Source organism: Myotis lucifugus, unplaced genomic scaffold (genome assembly GCF_000147115.1).
Source record: "Myotis lucifugus unplaced genomic scaffold, Myoluc2.0 scaffold_52, whole genome shotgun sequence".
In the NCBI taxonomy this organism is placed as follows: Eukaryota; Metazoa; Chordata; class Mammalia; order Chiroptera; family Vespertilionidae; genus Myotis; species Myotis lucifugus.
In genome coordinates this window covers 5,682,122-5,706,477 of record NW_005871100.1, presented here as the reverse complement: position 1 = coordinate 5,706,477, position 24,356 = coordinate 5,682,122, and the positions used below count along the sequence as shown (strand labels likewise).

General features: G+C 43.5%; 1 protein-coding gene across 1 annotated transcript; it reads left to right on the top strand.

Moving 5' to 3' along the window:
* The first annotated feature begins 13,354 nt into the window (after positions 1-13,354).
* NPY (neuropeptide Y) lies at positions 13,355-20,944 on the top strand. The gene is made up of 4 exons (XM_006088796.3): positions 13,355-13,389; positions 14,277-14,464; positions 18,885-18,965; positions 20,771-20,944. The coding sequence occupies exons 2-4, from the start codon at positions 14,277-14,279 to the stop codon at positions 20,793-20,795; spliced, it is 294 nt and encodes a 97-aa protein (XP_006088858.2). The 5' UTR covers positions 13,355-13,389; the 3' UTR covers positions 20,796-20,944.
* Positions 20,945-24,356: the final 3,412 nt, after the last annotated feature.

The following is a 24,356-nucleotide window of genomic DNA, read 5'->3' as shown; positions in this document are numbered from 1 at the left end:
GCTCCTCCCCGGCCCAGGCCCTGGTCAGGGCGAGTGCAGAAGGCAACCAATGGATGTGTTTCTCTCACATCAATATTTCTCTTTGTCTTTCTCTCTCTCTTCCATTCTCTCTCTAAAAAAAAAAAAAAAAATCAGAGAAACCAAGATGGCGGCATAAGTAAACACCGGAAATTGCTGCCTCGCACAACTACTTCAAAAATACAACTAAAAGACAAAACGGACATCATCCAGAACCACAGGAAGGCTGGCTGAGTGGAAATTCTACAACTAAAAGCAAAGAGAAAAGCACACTGAGACTCAGAGGAGGTGCGGAAGTAAAGGGCAGAGGTACGGAGGCGCATGCGGAAAGGGCTGGCAACTGAGGACCCGGTTGTCTTTTCAATCGGGAGGGAGTCTCAAGCTCCTGACTGCTCTGAACTCCAGTTCTGGGCGAGTCTCTGGGGACCCAGACTCATACGGGGAGAAACTGGACTGTCTGGCATCGGTCGGAACTCGAGGGCGCTTTCTTTCAGAGGTGCTTGCGGCGATTACCGGGACAAGGAGACGCTGGGCCTCTTAGGGTAGGACTGAGGATCAGCCATAACTGTTTGCTCCGCCCTGTTGATTCCCTGAGACCACGCCCCACCCAAGCTGTGCGCAGAGGCTTTTGCATATGAAAGGCCTGGCCCTTTGCAATCTGAAAATTACCTAACAAACTGCAGCTGGGTCAGAGAGACCCAGAACTTCCAAAAGAAGGCCCAAGGCCCCACAGCAGCTTGCATTGTTTCACAGCTGGGCCTCATCTGGGCACCTCCAAACTCCAAACAAAGAAGAGGAATCTGCAGATCTCTCCATAGCTCCTGCTGGGTAGCCTCAGGCAGAGGCTAAATTAGCACCTCCTTAGAGATCCAAGAGCCAGTGTACCCAGTGGTCAGAGTGGAACCATCCAGATTACAACTCCTCAGATCCATAAGGGACACACTCAAGGGGCAGACTCAGTGAGCACCAAAGCCCCACTGAAGCAAGTCTTGCCCCAGAAGGGTGTCTCCAGCACAGAAGTTCTCCCAATGTAGACACAGCTGATTCTCACAGCCAATTGGCCTGGAGGTCAATTCCTCCCAGTGATACCTACAACAATCAAGACTTAACTACCACAAGACTGTGCACAAAGCCCACAAAGGGGTGCACCAAGAGTGTCTACCTCAGGTAATTGGGGAGACTGAGCCACTGGGCCCTATAGGACACCTAGCACAGAAAACCACTCTATCAACACAGGGAAGCATAAAAAAATGCGGAGACAAAGAAACAGGTCACAGATGATAGAAATGGAGGAAAGCAAACTACTGGATATAGAGTTCAAAACCACACTTATAAGGTTTTTCAAGAATTTTCTAGAAACCGCTGATAAACTTAATGAGACCCTCAAGAAATCTAGTGAGACCCTCGAGGATATGAAAAAGGACCAACTAGAAATTAAGCATACACTGACTGAAATAAAGAATATTATACAGAGTTCCAACAGCAGACTAGAGGATCGCAAGAATCAAGTCAAAGATTTGAAATATGAAGAAGCAAAAAACACCCAACTGGAAAAATAAAAAGAAAAAAGAATCCAAAAATATGAAGATAGTGTAAGGAGTCTCTGGGACAACTTCAAGTGTACCAACATCCGAATTATGGGGGTGCCAGAAGAAGAGAGCAAGATATTGAAAACCTATTTGAAGAAATAATGACAGAAAACTTCCCCTACCTGGTGAAAGAAATAGACTTACAAGTCCAGGAAGCGCAGAGAACCCCAAACAAAAGGAATCCAAAGAGGACCACACCAAGACACATCATAATTAAAATGCCAAGAGCAAAAGACAAAGAGAGAATCTTAAAAGCAGCAAGAGAAAAAAAGTCAGTTACCTACAAGGGAGTGCCCATATAACTATCAGCTGATTTCTCAACAGAAACTATGCAGGCCAGAAGGGAGTGGCAAGAAATATTCGAAGTGATGAATAGCAAGAACCTACAACCAAGATTACTTTACCCAGCAAAGCTATCATTCAGAATTGAAGGTCAGATAAAGAGCTTCACAGATAAGAAAAAGCTAAAGGAGTTCATCACCACCAAACCAGTATTATATGAAATGCTGAAAGGTATCCTTTAAGAAGAGGAAGAAGAAGAAAAAGGTAAAGATACAAATTATGAACAACAAATACACATCTATCAAGTGAATCTAAAAAGTGAATAAATAATCTGATGAACAGAATAAACTGGTGAATAGAATAGAATCAGGGGCATAGAAAGGGAGTGGACTGACTATTCTGGGGGGAGGGGGAAGGGGTGTGGGGGTGTGGGAAGATACTGGACAAAAATTGTACACCTATGGATGAGGACAGTGGGGGGAGAGGGTAAGGGCAGAGGGTGGGGTGGGAGCTGGGTGGAGGGGAGCTATGGGGGGAAAAAAGAGGAACAACTGTAATAATCTAAACAATAAAGATTTAATTTAAAAAATAAAAATATTACTTTTAACTCTTAATAATATTTCACTGTCTAGATGTACCACAGGTTATCCATTCACTAACTAAAGGACATTTTGATTGCTTTCAAGTTTTGAAAATTATGAATAAAGCTGCTATAACCATAAAAAAAATCAATGGAAAAATATCCTCTGGTGAGGATTAAAAAAACCCCAAAACAGTAGGGTGGGGGAGAGATCCTGTGTAACTGCTTTCCTCTTACCTTCTCCCCTTCCCTTCTTTCCTTTTCTACCAAACTTGGAATATTGACTGTTCCTTCTCTTTTGTTTCTTAGAACATAGTATTTATGGTTTCAGATGGAATATCAAACTATCACTATCTGGCTTTAAACTCAGGCTCTGCTTTTTGCCAGCTTTGTAAACATCGAGGATAATATTTTGAGATATTTACCCAGATTTTCTTCTCTGTGTTTGTATCTGTGTGTGTCTGTCTTGAACTCAGTTCATTCACCCTTGCTGCTCTTAAGATACGAATATGCAGAAATGCAGAAATTCATTTGTTCGACAGTGTTTATGGAACACCTCATTGTACAGGTGCTCATTCAGGTGCCAAAGATACAGCACTAAACAAGAAGACAGATAAGGTCCCTGTTCTCACGAAGCTGACATTCTAGTGGAGTTAAAATAGACAGTAAATAGACAGATAGATAGATGACATATAGAGTAGCTAAATAAATAAGAAAAATATCAGATCATAATAAACTAGAGGCCCGATGTACGAAATTCGTGCAAGGGGCTTGGCCCTCATGGCCCCGCCCACTGGTTGTTCTGGAAGGTCATTCTGCTGTCCAGTCTAATTAGCATATTAGCTCTTTATTATATAGGATGTTATGCAGAGAATTAGAATCTACAATAGTGTTCTATTGCTGTATAACAAACTCCACCAAAACTTAGGAGCATAATAAAACAACAACAATTTTATTATCTTCCCATCTTATGGGTGAGAAATTTGGGGAGGGTTCAGGTGGGTAAATCTTCTGCTCCATGTGGGGTTATCTGGGTGGTATTCAGTAGGTGGCTGGTGTGGTCTGGATGTTCAGTGCCTGGGTGGGATGGCTGGAAAGCTGGGATTGTTGGCAAGAGTGCCCCCACACGGCCCCTCCAGCATGGCATTGTCGGGGTAGTCACACTTCTGGTGTCAGCTCAGGACTCCAAGTGGGGGTGTTCTAGGAGGCCCAGAGAGAAGTTGCAAGGAACACAGCTTCAGAAGTTCTACAATGTCACTTCCACTGCAGGCTATTGATCAAATAAGTCACCAGTGATTAGGACAACAAGGAAAGCTGACTGAGGAGATAGCATTTAGGCTGAGAGCTGAGTAGTATGGAGAGTTGAGCCTTGAAGATACAAGGAGAAAGCTTACCAGTCAGAGGGACTGTGGAGTGCACCTGAGAAACTGAAAGTCACTGGGAGAGCAGTAGGCAAGGGGAGGAGTAATGAGATAAAGGAAGCAAAGCCACCAGCGGTCAGATTAGGTCAGATTTTATAAGCCTGGCTTAGAAATTTGGATTTTACTCTCACTACTTCTTATTCCAAGAATCTACTGAAGGGGTTTTAGCAGAGGCTAATTGAATCTGTAGATTCTGTCAGGTGTGCAGGCAAGAAGAGCAGAGCAGGCGGGGAGGCTAGCTAAGAGACCTGTGCGATTGTCCAAGAAGGAAATGACGGTGGATGGACCAGTGTGCGTGTGGGGAAGGTGGTGAGAACAGGATATGTTTGGGGACACAGTCTACTATACTTATTGATGGATTAGATGATTGGAATGTAGGAAATAAAAGAATCAAAGAGTCAAGGATAATCCCTACCCCAAGATAGTTTTAAGACACTGAAGAGCAGAAAGCCTCTCAGAGGTACCTTTTTTTTTTTTTATAATATATATTTTTATTGATTTCAGAGAAGAAGGGAAAGGGAGAGAATGAGATAGAAACAGCAATGATGAGAGAGAATCATTCATCAGCTGCCTCCTGCACGCCCCACACTGGAGATTGAGCCTGCAACCCAGGCATGTGCCCCAGACCGGGAATTGAACCCTGACCTCCATGGCTCGACCCTTAACCACAACCACTGAGCCATGCTGGCTGGGCGCTACCTTCTTGATTTCTCGCCTCCTTTACTCCACCACATACTTCATGCAGTCCACAGCCACGTCTTTCCTGTTCATTCTGTCTTCAGAACGCATCCCAAATCCTACTGCTTCTCATCACCATCGCTGCTAGTCCAAGCCATCTCCAGCAACTTTCACCTGGATGTTTGTAATAACCTCCTACATGGTCTCCTGCTTCTACTTTTGTTCCACATTGTCAGCTCACATAAAGTGGTCAGAATGATTTTTTAAAATGTAAATCATATCATGTCAGTCCCCTTCCCAAAACTTTTCAATGTTTACCTGATTTGGAATACAATGTGAAGTACTCACCATTGCCTTCAAGGCCCTGCACAATTCAGCCCCTGCTGTCCCTCAGCCTCATTCCCACTGTCCTCCTTCTCATTTTCTGCTTACACTTGCTTTGTCATTCTGATTGCAGGAATAATACAGCTGCCTCAGGGCCTTTGCACTTCCTGCTCTCTGCCTGGAAAGCTTGACCACCTGCTTTATTTAAGTCTCTCTAAAAATATTAAAATATCCTCAGAGACAACTATTCTGATCTAAGCTTACTATCTAGCTCCTTAATCCTCTTGTATATATTTTTGTTGCACAAATTCCCAACCTAAAGATATATTTCATTTGTTTGTGTGTTTATTTTATATATCTTCCCTTGGCATATAAATTTCATGAGGGAAGCAGCCTTGATTATCATGTTCATTGCTATATACTCAGGGCCCAGAACTGTGCCTGGTACAAGAAGACACTTAGGTAATATTTGTAGAAATAAATGAATAAATGTTAGTTATTATTATCATTATTCATTTTATTTTGAGTCTGTTACATATCCTCTTATTTTTTTCTTCTAAATGACTCTTCATTCATACCTTCTTAACATACCCTCTGCCACCACCTGAACCTAGGCCTCTCTTACTCCATACCTGTCCACTGAGCATCATAAATGCAGTTACTCTCCTTCTCTAGGCATCTGTTATGTGGATGCCTGGTTAATCTTTCTGAAGCATTGTTTAATTATATCATATCTCCTTTCTGACAGTGTGAAGTCTAATCACTTAGCCTGATAGTCATTTCCTTTATCGCTGACCTCTCTCAATCTCTGTTCGAGCTTAATTTTCCATTATTCCTGTCTGAATTCTTTCCCTTTACTAAATTGCTACATTTGCTCAAAACAGGTACTTTTCCACACTTGTGAGTTAACCCACATCAGCCCCATCTGTCCCAAACCTTCCCTTCTATTAAAAGTCAAGTTCAAATCTCATATCCTTAGAGACCATCTCAGGGGCAAGATTATATACTTTATATATGAATATGTAGGTGTACTCAGTCCTATTTTCACAAATATGTAGCCAGTAAGGCCAGTCAGTCACTTTAGTTTACATTAAGCCTCTCGATTCCTGCCCTATCCCTTATATTTGTACTTCGATAAATTCTATGTAATCTGAGTTTCTGTTTCCTTTTCAGTAAAATGGTAATAATATTTATCTCATAGTGCTATTGTTAGAATTGGATGAGTTAATGTACAGTGGTTAATACAGAGTGGGCCTCAATTATTATTTTTTAATTTTTCCCCTTTTTATTGATTTTATTGGGGTGACACTGATTAACAAAATTATATAGGCTTCAGGTGCACAATTCCACAACGTATTATCTGTACACTATATGGTGAGTTCACCACCCCAAGTCAAGCCTCTGTCTATCACCATTTGTCCCCCCTATATCCTTCTACACTTCCCCCCTGCGCTGGCAATCACCACACTTTTGTCTGTGTCCATTTGTGGGTTCTCTTTTTTTTCTCAATCCCTCTCCCTTTCTACCCAGCCCTCAGCTCTCCTCCCCCTACAGCTGTCAGCCTGTTCTCTATCTATGAGTCTGTCTCTATTTAGCTTGTTAGTTCACTTTGTTTATTAGATTCCACATATGATGAAATCATATGGTACTTGTCTTTCTCAGACTGAATTATTTTACTTAGCATAATACTCTCCAGGTCCATCCATGCTCTCACAAAGGGTAAGATTTTCTTCTTTTTTACAGTCGAGTAGTATTCCATTGTGTAAATGTACCACAGCTTTTTTATCTACTGATGGACGCTGGGGCTGCTTCCAAATCTTGGCTATTGTAAATAATGCCGCAGTGAACATAGGGGTGCATATATCCTTTCAAATTGATTTTTGGATTTCTTCAGATAAATTTCCAGAAATGGAATTGCTGTATCATATGGCAGTTCCATTTTTAATTTTTTGAGGTAACTCCATACTGCTTTCCACAGTGGCTGCACTAATCTGCATTCCCACCAACAGTGCATGAGTGTTCCCTTTTTTCCACATCCTCACCAACACTTGTTTGTTGATATATTGATGATAGCCATTCTGACAGGTATGAAGTGATATCTCATTGAGGTTTTAATTTTCATTTATCTGATGATTAGTGACATTGAGCATCTTTTCATATGTCCATTGGCCATCTGTATGTCCTCTTTGGAGAAGTGTTTATTCAGGCCCCTTGCCCATCTTTTAATTGGATTGTTTCTTTTTTGGTGTTGAGTTTTATAAGTTCTTTATAAATTTTGGATATTAACCCCTTAACAGATGTATCGGTGTTATTCTTTTTTGTACTGCCCACTTCATCGTGTGTCTGATGGGTTTGCAAACAGGCAGAGAAATATCTGCCACAGGCATTACACTACCAGCTGGCGAAATCATGCATATTTCATAAAGATTACTACTTTAAAATTAATGTTTATTTTCAGTGCCTCCCTCCGATCTTGCTTTGGACATCACTGTTTTCACTTGGTCACTGACACTAGAGTCCATCTGGGCAGCACTGAGTTTTCCCTAAATATTCCTACGCTGGTGAAAGCACCAATCACAATGTCCTTCCTGTAGTCAGGATGGCAATAATGCACAAGGATGAGAATGATACCAGGAATGATCACTTATACAACCAGATTTCTGGCAGGTAAATGATTCAAGTAATGTGGTTCCAGAAATAAGCTTATCTGAGCAGCATGACCATTTGCTGGCTTTGACTCAGCTACACATATTCTAAAGATCTCTTCTCCATAATCTTAGATTCTGGTAACGTCATCCCCACAGTACTGATCAGGCTCCTTCCTGGTCTGGTGTCTCTTTTTTGTTGATGTTATAATCTATGTTTTTTATTCTTTCTTATTTCCCCTCTGTGTTCTCAGCAGTTGAGCTGTTATCAGAGGTCGTATTCTGACCTTTCAGTGCTCACTGTTAAAGACACATTCTCTGGTCAACCCCTCAGTAATATGCCTTGTGCATCCCTCTTCTCATGTGGATCACTAGAAGAGAGAGCTTGAACATCGTACAGGCATGGGCCTGGAAAAGGCTTGTTATATCAAGAGTGGGGCTCTAAAGTAGCTTCTCGGGCCATCTTGGGCCAAAAAGCAATGAAAATATGGAAGGTGACATCATGTCAATGGCTTGTGATCCCAGCGAAGCCACAACTATCTGAAGGGGGAATTGTGGTTCTAATAACAAAGATTAGACTAGTTCATACCTTTAAGGCAAAAGTCATATAGGGGCTGTGAGAAATGTAGTTCACTACACAGGTCCTGATTTCCTACTACACCCCTCAGTTCTCCCTGTTCAAATGCTGGGAGGTCCTATGAGATAACTCGGAGAGAGATGGAGATGAAGATGATGGGCAGCATGGTGAGGCCTCCTGTCTAGGCCCAGCCTCTCTGAGTTCACATGGTAGCATGGGTGAGAATGGCTTTATAATAAAGATTTGAGGTCATAGGCAAGAGGGAAGAACAGAATATTGAAGCCCAATGCCTCCGTTTTGTAAATGGGACACTAGGACTCAGAGAGCTAAAGTGGTTTGCCTGAGATGAGACATTTTAGGATAAATAATACAAGATTAAAATTCAGGATTTTCTGACAACTGATCATTGTGCTCTTTCTATCACTTAGAAAAAATTCTAAGCAAACCATAAATTTTTTTTTTTTAATTTTGCCCTTTATTGTCCTATCTCAGTAGCAGAAGGGGAAGTGGTAGCTGTGGTCTCCCAGTGATGAATGATGAAGACCCGACCTGGAATGAGTAGGACCAGATGCTAGAAAGCACAAACCTAATAGGTACACACTGTAAACTAGTTCACTTGAGATCCATTTGCATACCCTTCTTGTACCACAGAAGCAAGAAAGCTAAAACTCAATCTTCCCAGACTTCCTTGCAGCTAGGAGAGACCATGTGGGGTCTGGTGAATAAGACATAAGCTCAAGTTAGCTGGTTCTGCCTCTTTTTCTTCCCCTTTCTTTATAACTGAAATTTGAACTTGATGCTTGAGGTGTGTCAGGCATCCTCAGGATGATGGTGCAGGGAGAGAAAGAGCCCAGTTCCTTGATGGCATTTTTGAGGGGCTGTACAACCCTGATTTGTTTAAATCCAGACTTCTTACATGGGGTATATAAATCACTTCCTCAGGTAAGTTCATGTTCACCAGGTTTTATGCTGATGTAAGTAAAAAATACATAATTTCTTCTCTTATGGATAAAACGGTTAGAAAAAATTACAGATATTAAATTAATAGAATGAAATAACTAGCTAATACATGCAAAATTCAACTGTAGCTAAGTGCAATTAAGGAGAAGTTCAGGGTTTTGTGAAAATTTATAATAGGGAACCTAATCCACCCCGGAGGACCAGAAAAATCCTCCATGAAGAAGTGACATTTCGAGATGAAACTAGAAGGACAGGTATTGGCCAGGTAAAGAGTTAGGATAGAGAATATCTCAGGGAGAGGAAAGCATAATGAAGGCCCAAGTGGGGAAAGGTAATTGTCATATTTAAAGAGCAGAAAGCATGCCAATGGATAGGAATATAGGGAGTAAAGGAGAAAATTAGGTTAAGTAGGCCCTAAGGGTAAGTAAGATCCAAAATATGTTAGTCTTGTAGTTTAATTTAAGGATTTTGAAAATATTTTGGACTATATATGATACACGATATCATATTCCTCAGAAGTGGGGAAAACTAAACCTAGAGTAAGCCAGCTCTGGTCCCTCCTAAAAAACTTAAATGGAAGGCTTGATGGCATCAAACTATTTTCAAGTTTTTAACTGTGCCCCAAAATAACCACTCACAAATAGTTAATAAGTACAAAAACATCCAACAGACAATAAGGTAAAATTTACAATGCCTTGCACCCTATTGAAAATTACCAGGCAGACAAAGAAGGAAAGTATAAGCCAAAATGAAGTGAAAAATCAATCCAAAGTATCACAGAAATGATATAGATGATGGAAGCAGTAGACAAGTTATTATCAATGTATTTTTAAGAAGCTAAAGATCAGGCATGTTGAGACATGGAAGATTAAAAAAAAAACAAAATTGAAATTCTAGAGATAAAAGCTACATGGACTTTGTATTGCTTAGACATTGAAGAAGAAATAGTCAACTCAAAGACATAGCAATAGAAATTATCCAATAAGACACACACAGAAAAAAAGCAAAACAATAAAAAATGAACAGATCATCAGTAAAGTGTGGGAGAGCATCACTTACCATATGACCCAGCCATTCTGCCCTTAAGTATTTTTTCCAAGAGAAATAAAAGCATATGTCTATACAGACTTGTAAACCAATGTTCATAGGAGCTTTATTTGTTATAGTCCAAACTGGAAACAACCCAAAGTCCATGGGTAGTTGAATAGATTTTTAAAAACCACATTTAATATATATCTATATCATGGAATACTACCCAGCAATAAAAAGAAATGAGCTATTGATATGGGTAATAACATGAGTAGATCTGAAAAAAATGATGCTGAAGGCAGACAAATGAGTACATATCATGAAATTGTGTTTATATACAGTTCTAGAAAATGCAGACAAATCTCTAATGACAGAAAGCAGATCAATGGGGGAGGGAGGCAGAAAGAAGGAATTACAAAGGGGCAGGAGGAAACTTGGTGGTGATGTATGTACGGATTCATTACCTTGATTGTGGTGATGACCTCATTGGAGTATATTGATGAGAAATATATCCAATGGAACAGCTTAAACAGTAGTAGATTAATATATCTCAATTGTATCCCCATAAAGCTCTTAAAAATAAATATACATATAAATAAATAAACAGTTTTGAAACAAAGGAGAGAAGTGGCTCAGCAGCTAGAAGGAGATCCTGGAGACAGTGACTGAGGCTCTGTTTGTTGGGGGTGGAGATTTGGTTTTGTTTTGTTTCTTTTGTGAAGCAAACTCCAGCAAATTTATAAGCGTTAAGTATATATTTTTATATGCATAGAGAATTATAGGAAAAAGAAGAGACAATTAAGGGAGCAAAGTCCTGAAAGAAGAGACAGACTTTTCAGAGCCCAAGGCCAGGGGATGCAGTTGGTACTAGAGAAAGGGGATAAGTATGGAAGGATACATGTAGGACACATGGCTCCATTTTTTATGCTCCAATTGCAGAACTCTGAGAATAAGCTCTTCATTTTTGGGTACCAGTGATATTATCTTAAGCTAAATTAATCAAATTTACACATTCTTTCCCACTCAGGAGTAGTACATCCCCTTGGAAAAGTAATTTCTCATTAGAAGTAATTCAATGACTCCTTCTAATACTGAACTTAGGTTTGACCCCCTGCCCTTTTGAAAGCCAATACCCGAAAGAGAGAGGTGCTAATGTAAGGAAAGAGGGTTTATTCAAGTGTCAGCAGCTTGAGGAGGTGGTGGACTCCTGTCCTAAAGACCATAATATCTCAGGGCAGGCAGGGTTTTTATTAGGAGGGAGAGGGAAAGCAGAACAAAGAAATCAGGGGGAGGGGTTGAAAGTTCTCTATGTGTAAGTTAGCGCAGTCTGTGCTGGTGATCATCTCAAAGCTGATCAAGTGAAGGTGTGGTTTTAATCGTTGAAAGTCAGCAAATCTCCTGGACCCAGAATGTTGGTTGCTGGAATCAGCTTCCTTTGAAGTTAGTTTTTGGAACTCTTTCACAAATAATGCTGTTTACCTACGGGTTACATATTAGTTAACAATTCATCTTTTACAAAAACACTTTAAACAGAAACAATATTGAAAGAATAGAGGGGTGGGTTATACTTCCAAGTCTGGGTTTCAACTGATGATGAAATAAGATTATTTTATTGAAAGTGGACTTTGCTCTTCCCCTTATCAAGAAAGGGGCTCTTACGTTAAAAGGTGTTCTGCTCTAACAAAAACTCTTCCAGCATCCTGAGCAACGCCCAGAGCCCTGGTGTTTGTGTTTCCGGCACGTGTTTATGTAGTATGGAAAAGATGCAGTCAGCTGAGTGAAAGGGATGTTAGTCTTCAAAATTTCTAACACAACAGGATTGCTTGCTACGCAGTCATTGATATTTAAGTCAGTTCAGTCAAAAAGGCACAAAAACAGTCTGTTTAACAGACTCACTTGTCATTTTAAGGTTAAAATAACACGTAACTTAATGCTTTAATACCCTAATGTGCCATTTTATAAAGAAAGATTCAGACTTCCAGGAGCATTCAGGGAATTTAAAGAGGTAGTCCACTACGTAAAGTACGGAACCTGTAAAAGTGGTTTCTGTATCTTTCATATTCATTCAACAGGTTTACATGATGCATAAATAAGTGATATTTTTTACCTGTTTTATTTCCATCAGAACACACATTCTTCATCAACGTTAATTGAACATATTTGAGATTAAGGGCTAGCTGATTAGAGATAAATTGCTGTTACTTTTTTTTCTTTCTTTTTAATCCTTACCAGAGGATATGTTTAGAGAGAGGAAAGAAGAGAGGGGGGAGAGAGAGAGAAAGAAAGAGAAACATTGATCAGTTGCCTCCAGCTGCCCCAGGGTGGGGGGTGGAACCTGCAACCTTTTGCTGCACCGAAGGACACTCCAATCAAGGGAGCCACCTGGCCAAGGCGAAATTGCTGTCCCTCTAACTACATGTCGCTTGGGAACAAAATGTTTCTTTTGATTGAGTTTTAAGGGGTCCCTCACCCCTCGAAACCTGGCTCTTGCCCAGCAAACTGAGGAGGTGAGTTTACCATGTGCTGCCTAACTCAGGTCCCGCCCTTGGGTGAGTTCTTGGGAAGGGCTTATGTCCCTGTGAAACAAGCCGGGGAGAGGGGCCGAAGCCTGAGAGGAGAGGGTGCCTTTGGGACCCTCGGTCTGGGGGCTTGGGGCTGGCGCTCCCACCTGCTTTAAGCGCAGGGAAATGTGCGCACCAAGTTGTCTGCCTGACCCCACACCGGAGTTGTGTGGGTGCGCTTGGGTCCTGGAGATGCTCCACTGAGTAGAGAGTGCAGGAACCCCCTACCCTGGAGCCAAGTGAGTTGGTGATCCTGGTGACAGGCGACAAAGATGAGCTGGGCTGCTCCTGTCTCTGGCAGGACTAGCCGGCGTGAAGCGAAGAGGGGTTTGGGCGCCGCTGGAGGGCAGGGACTAGGCTTTGGCGCTGTCCAGCACTGGGGAGTGCCCGCCTCGCTCCCTCACGTGGTGCCGGCCCCCTACCGCCGGGCAGGGCCTGGCCTGGAGAGTTGGGGTGTGATGTGGGTGGCTCCCCGCAGACACTCTAGCTGCAGCGGTCCCAACCCCTCCCCCGCCGCCGCCTCCAGGCGGGAAGTGGAGGGTGGGAGTCACTGGAGCGTGATTGCCCGAGGCCCCTCCTGTCGCTGCGGGAGCTCCATAAAAGCCCTGCTACAACCCGCTCACGACACCCCATCACCGGCTCTCACACCAGGGAGAGGTGCTCCGGACAGGACAGCAGAGTACTCGCTGCCCCGCCACGCCCGCCCGCCAGCCACCGCCGTCACCGTGAGTGCCCTCGGGCCTGGACGGGAGCCCAGGGGTTCGGTGCGGGACCCTGTCCCACCCTCTGCGGAGCCTGGGGCGCTGGGAGGGCCGCGCCCCACTCCCCAGCCCCTGCTGGACTTGTGGGGTGCTTTCCCGCCCCTACACGCCCCAGCCGCCCCGGCCACTAGATTCCACCTGCCCTCCTGGTCCCCTCTGATCCTACAGCCGCCCTTCTCCCAGACCCTCCCCTCCCGGCTGGGTGGTCCTCTGGGTTGCCTTTTGGAGGAAGTGGAGGGAGAACTCGCCCCCCCCCGCCCCCTTAAACCGCAGGTGGCGGTTTCCTGGGGTCTCAGCCTGCAGGGAGGTTTCCCAGGCAGCGCCCCTGAGTGAAGAATCCTGTATCCTGGACGCAGCACGTCCAGCCTGGGATTCGACCTGAGACCCACTGGCCCAGGCGCAGTTCTCTCCTCTCTCCCCCAAATGGCCACCCCGAGTGGTCTCAGCCGTCTCTGGGCGCCTGCAGACGCAGACCAGAAGTCTCAGGAAGAAACTTTCCTCCCGGACAGGGTTTGGGGAAGGAGGATAGGAGAGTGATGTCCCTTTACGCAGCAGGGGGAACTTTTAACTGTTACAGGGTCTAAACTGGTGCCTCCAACTACAGGACTCTCCGCCTGTGACTTGGACCGAAGTCGCACGGAGTTTCCAAGTGGAGTGGAGGGGGCGCGCAGATTGTACCCTAAGCCGGGCGGTGCTGGCCACACTCGCTCACCTCTGTATCGCCGGGTCTAGCTCGTTCCGGGGGTCCTGGGTGTTAGCAGGGGAACAGGCTCCGGGAAGCGAGGGGGGTTGTGTGTGGCATGTGTTCTTTAAACCCCCGACCCCTTTCCCTGCACCTTTGGTGCCCTCAGATGCTGGGGAGCAAGCGACTGGGACTGTCCCGCCTGGCGCTCGCCCTGTCCGTGCTCGTGTGCCTGGGCGCGCTGACCGAGGCGTACCCCTCCAAGCCCGAGAAGCCCGGGGAGAACGCGTCTGCGGAGGAGCTGGCCAGATACTACTCTGCGCTGCGACACTACATCAACCTCATCACCAGGCAGAGGTGGGTGGGCCGCGAGGGACCTCCTCCAGGAGCCTCTTGTCCTGCTTACCCAGGGTCCTGGGGTCTCAGAGAGGACAGGGTCCATTTGTTCTCCTTCGCTGTATCCCAGGGCAGGACCGAATCAGGACGGTCAGCTCTCAGGGAATGTTTGTACAAGGCAGAGTACTTTCCCTCTGCAGTTAGTCACAAAGTCCCCATCCCCAGAATCAGGTTCTCCGCACTGTGTGGCTGGCATCCCCTCCTACCCATCATCCCCTTGCCTTTTTTGTTCTTAGAGCAGTGGGGGTACTGTTTTGGAACCAGGAAGGGTAAGTACCAGGTGAAAGGGTGGGCAGTGCCCCCCTCCCCCAATGGCTGCAGGGAAGCCAGAGGGCAGGGTGGTCCAGGAAAAATAACAAAACCCAAGGAGGAAAGAGCTGGTTGATAAAGACATTGCCAGGTTTTCCAATCTGCCCAGAGCAAATGGAATGACAGTGTTTAGGAAAAGACAAATAGAGCTATTCTCTTCTGTACTGTGTGTGTTTCAGACCCTTACTTGAAAATTCTGGTCCAAATAAATAGAGATTTAGCAGAAAACAAGTTGATCTAAAATGCAGACGTTTGCCCATTTCATAGCAGGTGAGTCCTGAAAAGAAAGTGTCTGCAGGGTGCTTTTTTAGGTAGAAGCTTATTGGTCTAGTAGTCACTCTGGGGTGATTCCAGAGATTGCATGGAATTCAGGAAATTGTAAACCTCATGCCGAACCCCCAGGAAGCTGAAATGAAATCCCACATTTTCACTCTCAATGTCAAATATTAAGCAAAAATTCAAATCCAAATAATTTTACAGATAATCTAGGATTTAAAATGTTTCTAAAATTGGTTCATCTTAGTTCTAAATCATTCAATATTTTATTATTTTAATTCTCAAGATCAAATGACCTTAATAAGCTAAAAAACAATGAACCCTTTAAAAACACTAATGCTATTTAATATATTTAAATTATGTTTTATAAAGTGTTGTTTTTGTTTTTATCATATTTTTGCTGTATACAAGTCAGGGAATAGTTGGAATGGATGCAAAGAGGGGAGAATTTCTATTTCTTAAATAAAGTTTCTTTTTTATGTTTCATCAAAAAGCTGTTTCATCCTGAGAAGTTTTCTAAAAGATCCCAATTTACATAGAATCAGAAATACGTGAGAGTACCAGAATTAAGTAGTATTGGTTTATGGTCCTTGAAGACTGATAATGTTAATTAGTGAAAAGCAACAGAGTTTTATATCCTAATAGACTTCTCAGAAAGTTAATTGCTTTTAGTTCTTGCTTATGCTATCTTACAGACCAGAGAAAAGAACTTGTACAAATAAAAATGATATTGTTCTTTTCTAAGAAAACCCTTGTTAGTTCTTTAGTTTGTCATTTATAACACCCAGGAGAACTTAGTTTTGAAAAGACAGTTGCTATAAAGCTTTATCATTATACGGTATAAAGCTTTAGCATTTCAAAATGTTTTCCTATGAGTTACTTTGTTCAGTCTTTACCTCAGAGCTTTGGAGTGAGTATATTTATCTCCATTTTACTAAGAACATTTCATGGAATCTTTTTAGGGGTGATGAAATTGGAGCCCTCCTACTCATTTTCCTCGGATGTTGTCACCGCCATCAGCAGTCAATATGACTTCCAACATCTTTGATGAGAAAAAAGGGGAAGGGACTTGAGTTTCAGGGGAAGAGATTCAGAGTCAGTGGAAATGAGTTGGCCCTAGAGCAGAGTTTTTGTCTTATCTTCATATAAATTCCTCCTTAAGAACTATTAGAGGTTTATAATCTGCACCAATAATCTGCATTCTGTATGTGTATTGCCTTCCCACCACACACACCCACTCAGATGCACATGTTGGTATTTTTGAGGATTATGGTGTCATTTGTGAATATATGTTTGACTTTGTCATAAATGCTCTCTTTCCTCCCTTTTTCCACACACTCCATGTTTTTAAGCTGTATACCCTGGTTCACTACTTCCAAAAGCTGCATTATTTTTTTCTAGAGCATGGTAGATCCACATCTTGTTAGATCAGTGGTTCTCACCTCAGGCTGGCTTTTTGCTCCTATGATATTTGGCAATGTCTGGAGACATTTCTTGTTTTCACAATGAGGGGTGGTGCTACTGGCACTTAGTGGGTAGGGGCCAGGGATGCTGCTGAACACCCTACTCTGCCTAGAACAGCCCCCTACCACTAAGAACTAGCCAGCCCCAAATGTCCATAGTGCTGTGGTTGAGGAACCCAGTCCTAGATAAGTGTTTCTCCACCCTGGTGACACCTTGCAATCATCTGAGAAATTTAAACAATATGCTGATGTTAGGCTGCACCCCTGTCCAGTTCAGTCAGAACCTGGGGGTAAGGGTGGATCTTGGACTTCATAGCAATTTTAAAAGCTATCTCATGTGCAGTCAGGATTGGGATTTTCCCCCCTCTGCAGAATCTATACCTTTGAAAATTAAAGCATTGTAGAGAAAAAGGATAATCCAGAATAAATTAGAGAAGGAAGAACAGTGAACAGTGCTGTCCTGTGCAAATCCTGCTATTATAGATGTAGTTTCTTTACCTGATAAATTGGAGAAAATATCGGCCAGTTCTTTCATTCACTGGAGCATGATGAAGATAAATGAGTGAAGGTTGCCCAAGAGTTTTAAGATTAGTAAAATCAACTGATGGACAGAATACACAAGTATAAGCAGCAGCCTCGAGTCTGATAAGACAGCTCCAGGAAATCTTTGAGGAAACCTCACAAATGATGGGGACAGGGGAGTCTGCTTATTTTTTTCTTCCCTTGGGTCCCAGAAAAGGAGCAATAATAGGAAGATTTCCCCCCCAAACTTAGTTTAATTGTGCTTGATAGGCAGTCAGAATATGCCTTCTGACAGCTCTGTTCCTCAGTTTTATCTCTTAGCTAATCAATCCAGCCAGGCTAATCTCTCATTTGCGAAAAAAAAGCGGCTGTTGGTGTCCAGTGCTTTTTTTGAAAAAGGGGCAAACAGCCTCTTTAAAAAAATGCAATTTAGTACTGTAGATTTGTTAGATTCTTTAGAGAGAGCGAGAGAGCGAGAGAGCAAAGGACGGAGGCATGGATCCATTTACTCACTCACCTGGAGAAAGTAACGTATGCCATCCTGACAAGAAAGCATAGCCTTGCATTCAGATATTGTCCTATTCATATCCTGCAACAGGAGAAAAAGACCAGAAACATTTCTACGGACCAGTAGGGTTCCTTTATTCTTACAAGGCAGATTAAAATCACAGCATGGCATATAAGCATAACCAATGGACGCAAGACACTGTGGGGAGGTGCAGAGGGGGGTGAGGGCATGTGGTGGTGGGTAGGGGAGGCAAGGGCAGGGGGATGTCAGTGGAGGGAAAAAGGAGACATGTGCTACTATTTGTAATACTTCAAACAATAAAATAAAAACTATATGACTACTTGAAACAAAACAAAACAAAAAAATCACAGCATGAGAGAAGGCTTTTAGCTTGTGGTACCCCAAATAAATAAGGAAAATATAGAACCCAGGTTCTATTGCTATCTTTAAGAAAGTTTGGATTTCAGCAGCAGCAACTTGCATTTGTGTATCATTTTATCACTTTCAAAGCATTGTGACACACTGCATTTTCACAAAGAGTCTGATTTAAGTATGTTATAATTTTGTTTTTACAAATGAAAAAAACTAAGATTAAAAGACACAGGTGGGTCTAGAGCTTTAGTCACCAATTTTGTTGTTAGAGATGTTTCTTAAATATCATCTAGTCTCTTTAAGATTTAAACTGCTGTATATCATTCGAACTATAGCCAATTAACTAATTATGGAAACATTAAAATCATACTTTGATGTACTTTTATTTCCTATCACCTAGTTATAAATATATCTACACATATATTATTTGTGGTATAAAAAGACAGGAATTTGGAATTTTGGTTGGGTTTAAATAATCTGCTGTTATTTAAGTATGTAAAAATTATATACATATTTAATTCAAAGTCATATTTATGATTTTTTTATTTTTTACTTTTTAATCGATTTTAGAGAGAGGGAGGGAGAGAGAGAGAGAGAAAAACATGGATGTGAGAGAAACATCAATCAGTTGCCTCCCACATGAACCCCAACTGGGGATTGAACCTAAAACTAGGGTATGTGCCCTGATGAGGAATCAAACCTGCCACCTTTTGTGTATGGGACAATGCTCCAACCAGCTGAGCCACCCGCCAGGGCATGATGTTTTTGATAATAATGTATGCTTTGTGCACCTAAATTACTGTTAGCAGATAATTAACTGAAAATCAGTTTTAGATTTGATAACCCAAATGGAAGACCATCTTCTTTTTTTCTAAATATTTTTATGAATATTCAAAACTTGCTTTAAAGAATTTTTTGTTGTTGTTGTTAGATATGGGAAACGATCCAGCCCGGAGACACTGATTTCAGACCTCTTGATGAGTGAAAGCACAGAAAATGTTCCTCGAACTAGGTATGGAAGGGCTAGTGTGGGGACTTTGGGGGAGGGAAACCAGAGAGGGCTGCTTGGGGAGGAAGCTTTGGAACTGAGTCTTCCAGACCAGGTAAGATTTGGAGAGAAATGGGGATGGGGAAGAAGGTGGGAAGGACCTGTCTTTTCATGTAGTCATTTGTAAATCTCTAAACTGTGGGGTAATATTTCCTACTGCAAATTATTTGGTGCTCCTTGGAAAACTTTAAATATAAGTGAATTTTACTGCAGAAATTACTCTATGGAGAATTTCTATTGGGTTAGAATTGGGAGAGCATTAATGAGACCCCATCTCTACATTTAAATGACCAATCATCCAATTTTGGTTGGCATAATCTTTGTTTTTTTATGTACTATGTGGAGTGTCTGGATATCCGAGAACATGTCCCTCATGAGTCTTATTCCAATCTTTCTGGTTTTACATGAAACTGTAGATAAATTACAGGGAGCTCATTTACTTTTTAACATATTTTAGTTCAACTGATGTCACATAGTAATTTATTGCATTCAATGAATAAATGCTGAACAATATATTATTCTTAGGGGATTGTGGCCTTGGGACTTTCTTGGAGGGTGGACTGTTGTGGGAAGAGATACACACCAATATCTAAGGGTCAAACATGGGGCCAGGACCCTCTGGTGCCCCTGGACAAGGAGTTCTGCTAAAAGGAAGCCTGGTCCCCCTTGGTTTTCATCCGCTGTCTCTTGCCTCTACCCCCAGTTAGATCACATGGCATATAGCTCATCTATTTCTGTGGTAGCTTGTCTGCCTTAAACCCAGAGCTCAACAACGGCAAGAACCAAGTTCCCCAGAAGAGGTCACTAGAACACTTGCTCAGTGAGTGTGACTGGCGAGTCACTCTTCATTGGGGTTCCCCTTGGAGGTTAGAGCAGATGACCTGCCCTCCAACCCTTCCTCTGTTCCCTTGTGCAATGGCCAGCCAGGGTGAAGGTGCAATTCCAGAGATGTCAGGTTTGTTTTCTCTGAGGGAAACAACCATTTGGACTGGAATAAAGTTGCAGTGCTCATGTCCCTGGAGGTACCAGCCAGATTTCAGTAACAAACGCAAGGGAAACAAATGGAAAATTCATAAGGATTGCTTTTACATACTAATCAATAAATGCTTTTTCATGTTTCATGGACATGCGTATGATGTTTGCTATGGTAAAAAGCTTAGGGTAAGCTATACTCTGTCTACTTAGGATAAGAAAAAGAACCATCCAGACCTACTTTGTTTTGTGGCCTGAAGTTGCACAGTTAGGGCATGAAATAAAGTTAATTGCACCCTGATTGACAGCCACAATCAAATGCAGTTAGAAGGAAACAAAACCTGACAGCCTTGATGTTGCCTGTGGATGCTATTTTATTAAAAAGGGTTCTTTATAGTCCAAATAAACAGCATCCAACTACATAAAAAGCCTTGAAGGGAAGCAAAGGAAGCATATTCAGAGTTGAGCAACAATAACTTTCTTGTTACAGTTTCGTGTGGTTCCTGTAGTTTTGATCTTCAGAAATACTGCAGGGTTCTTTGATAAACACAGAGCCTTTTAAATAGTCCCTCTGAGATTTACCCGAGACTCCCATGGCCACGAGTGAAAGCTACTCAGCTGGGTCTGTGCACATTGCGCCACTGTCTCCCGCTCTGATATTCCACACGGAATGCCAGTGGGAGCCCTTTCCACAGTTTCTGACCATCTTTCAGGTCAGAACAGAATGTCTCGCTCTTGCCAGCCCTCCCAGGAAGCTGGGGAGCTTCTCTTACACGCTCTGCTTCTTCTATTGACAGGCTGGAAGACCGCTCTATGTGGTGATGGGAGAGGAAACTTGTTCTCCGGGCTTTGCCTATTTTCCAACCCCAATTTCATTCTGTTAAGCTAGAGTCTGCCTGTCCTCCCATTGCAAGCAGCCCCTGTGCTCCACTCTGCAGAGCTCTCCTCTGTCATCGTTGTATATATGTGCGTTTCAATAAAGTAACATGCATTCAAAAGTGTGTGCTCCTCAATGAAAAATCTGATGTTGCGACAGTGAGCATTAAGTTATTCATGAAATCAGTCTCCCTCAAGTAGCAAATTCAAGGCTCGTTTCACCAATATAAGCAGTGGCTATGGAAAATATAAAGATATGATGACTTGTGATGGCCAGGACTTAGGTGTGTGTGTGTAACGGAAGTATTTGGGAACATTGGACAGGGGAATACTAGTTTGGAGCAATTTGATGAACTCCTCCTGCCATGCACATGGGCCCCTTGTTAACTTCATTGGCCTATGCTGTCCACAGACAGGATTGCTGTCTAATAGCATTTTCTGAAAAACGTCTTCTGTCTCCCCTGTTTAATGTGGTAGCCACTAGCCACCTGTGGCTTTTGAGCACTTGAATGTAGCTCATGCAAATAAGGAGCTGAGTTTTAAATGTTATTGAACTTTAAATAGCCACTTGTTTCTAGCAGTTACCATGTTAGACAGCTCAGGTATACATAGTTCCTTAGGCTACTACTCTTGGAATTTGAGTCATAAGCAGAAATACACTTGAGTTGGATGATTATGTTTTCACACAACATGGGGTATTTTAATCAATTTAGCTAAAGGTTATTAAACCTCTTCCTTCATGTACCTATTTGTATGAGCTTAGTTTTAAATCACTGTTTTTAGATTCTTACATGTAATTTTTAAATGAAAAAAAATGGGACTTTTCCACCACATCTAAATGCCTGAAAGGCTAAACATTAAACAGTCTACATTGTACGCATAACTTTCCCCTCTTTACCTCATCATGCGAGAAAGAGAACTAACCCTTCACACCAGGTGAGCTCTGTGGTGCTGATCAGTGGCTTCCAGGTTCTCTGACCTTCATCTTCTCTCAACTTCTGAGTCCTCACTTGTGGAATGGGAGTAGTAAATCCTGCCCAACTTTCCACATGTCTATACTGGGATTAAAATTCAAGTTACGATATTGTTATAAGTAAGCAAGAGTAGGGAAGTGGCTAAGGATGATGTTCTTGATGATCCCTGTGCTGGGTTACAAATCCCTTGCTACAGATGGAAGGTTGTGTCCCTCCACATCCATATGTTGAGATCCTAATCCCCAGTGCGATGGTATTTTGAGGTGGGCTCTTTGGGGGTGATTAGAACATGAGCACACATGAATAGGATTAATACCCATATAGAAAGGGACTCCAGAGTGTTCCCTTGTCCCTACTATCACATAGGACACAGTGAGAAGACCATTGTTCATAAACCAGGAAGCAGGCTCAAGTGGCAACACTGCATTCCAACAGGATCCCTAGTAGTAGTACTCAAATATTTTCAGCCTGCTAATCCTCTCTGGAATAGGCATAAAGGCACCAGATCACCCACCTGTTATTGCAAATAATAATCCTCACTTCAGTGACAGTGAAAACAACTCCAGCTTCATTAATGAGACTAGTGACCCGGTACACGGATTTGTGCACATTGAAAGGAAATTAATTAGAAGGTGGCCAGAGGGGCGGGACTGAGCGAGATGTGCCAGACATGCCCTGGAGCCAACCTCCCGCGGTCCCTCCCTGGCCAGCAGCACCTGCGGTAGCTCCATGGCTTGAAGGATGTCTGCGGAGTGAGTGGGGTCCCTCTGGCAGGTGGGGTCCCTTGGCCTGGCCTGCGGGGATCGGGCCAAAACCGGCAGTCCCACATCCCCTGAGGGGTCCCAGAATGCGAGAGGGCACTCTGGAAAGTTGCTGTCATACAGGGTGTGGAACACAAATGCAAATGTGCAGTAAACCAGATTTGCGGCAACAGTGCCCCAGCAACAACATAACCCACGGCCGAAGGTTTTGGGGTGCATCACCCGAGAACCACTGCTGCCAAGTCACTGCAGCTCGGCAGCTCCTTTGTTGAATGTCTGCCCCCTGGTGGTCAGTGTGCATCATAGCGACCGATCGGACAGACACTTAGCATATTAGCGATTATGCTAATATTATAGCATATTGTGCACTCAGGGGGGTCCCTAAGCCTGGCCTGTGCCCTCTCGCAGTCTGGGACCCCTCGGGGGATGACCACCTGCTGGTTTAGGCCCGCTCCCTGAGGAATTGGGCCTAAGCTGGCAGTCAGACATCACTCTGGCAGCCCGGGAGCCCTCGGGGGATGTCCACTTGCCAGCGGGGAGCAGGCCTAAGCTGCAGTTGGACATCCTTAGCGCTGCTGAGGAGGCGGGAGAGGCTCCTACCACCACCGCTGACTGGCAGCCGTCAGCCTGGCTTGTGGCTGAGCAGAGCTCCCCCTGTGGGAGTACACTGACCACCAGGGGGAAGCTCCTGCATTGAGCATCTGCCTCCTGGTGGTCAGTGTGTGTCATAGTAACCAGTCATTCCCAGTCTTTCTGCTGTTAGGGTCAGTTTGCATATTACCCTTTTATTATATAGGACAGAGGCCTGGTGTATGGGTGGGGGCCGGCTGGTTTGCCCTGAAGGGTGTCCTGGATCAGGGTGGGGGTCCCGCTGGGGTGCCTGGACATCCTGGGTGAGGGGCTGATGGCTGTTTGCAGCTGGTCACACCCCTTCAGGGTGGGGGTCCCCACTGGGGTGCCTGTCCAGCCTGGATGAGGGGCTGATGGCTGTTTGCAGCTGGTCACACCCCCTTCAGGGTGGGAGTCCCCACTGGGGTGCCTGGCCAGTCTGGGTGAGGGGCTGAGGGCCATTTTCAGGCTGGCCAAGCCCCCCAGCGATGGAAGCTCCCAGCCTCTCCTTTTTTTCTTTTAATTCTGGGATTTATTTACCTTCTATAATTGAAACTTTGTTGCCTTCAGTGGAGCTCAGAGCTGGCTCCTGCACGCTCCAGCTCCGTGGCCATGGCCAGCTGAAAGCAGGTATCTGGGGTTTATTTATCTTCTATAATTGAAACTTTGTTGCCTTCAGCGGAGGCCAGAGCCAGCAGGGCAGGTGGGAAGCTTGGCTTCCTCCATCGCCGGGGCAACCAAGCCTACTGCTTGCTCCGGCTCCGTGGCTGCCGGCCGCCATCTTGGTTGGGTTAATTTGCATATAGTCACTCTGATTGACTGGTGGGCGTGGCTTGGGGGCATAGCTAAGGTTCAGTCAATTTGCATGTTTCTCTTTTATTAGATTCGATAGTCTATAAACAGCACAACTCTATAAGCATTATTAAGCTCTCCTCTCATCCAAACCCTATTAAGTATAAATTTTCATAACTTTTTTGCAGATGCTGTTACATTTTTATGTTTATCTTTACAATGCCATGACACATTCAAGCAGATAATTATTCTGCTGATTTTCACGTATAAGGAAACTGAGGCCCAGGGAAACTATGTGACTTTCTGCCTTACTCAGGTTAGGGGTCCAGGCAGAGGCTCCTCTAGTTACAAACTCTACCCTGCCTGATGCT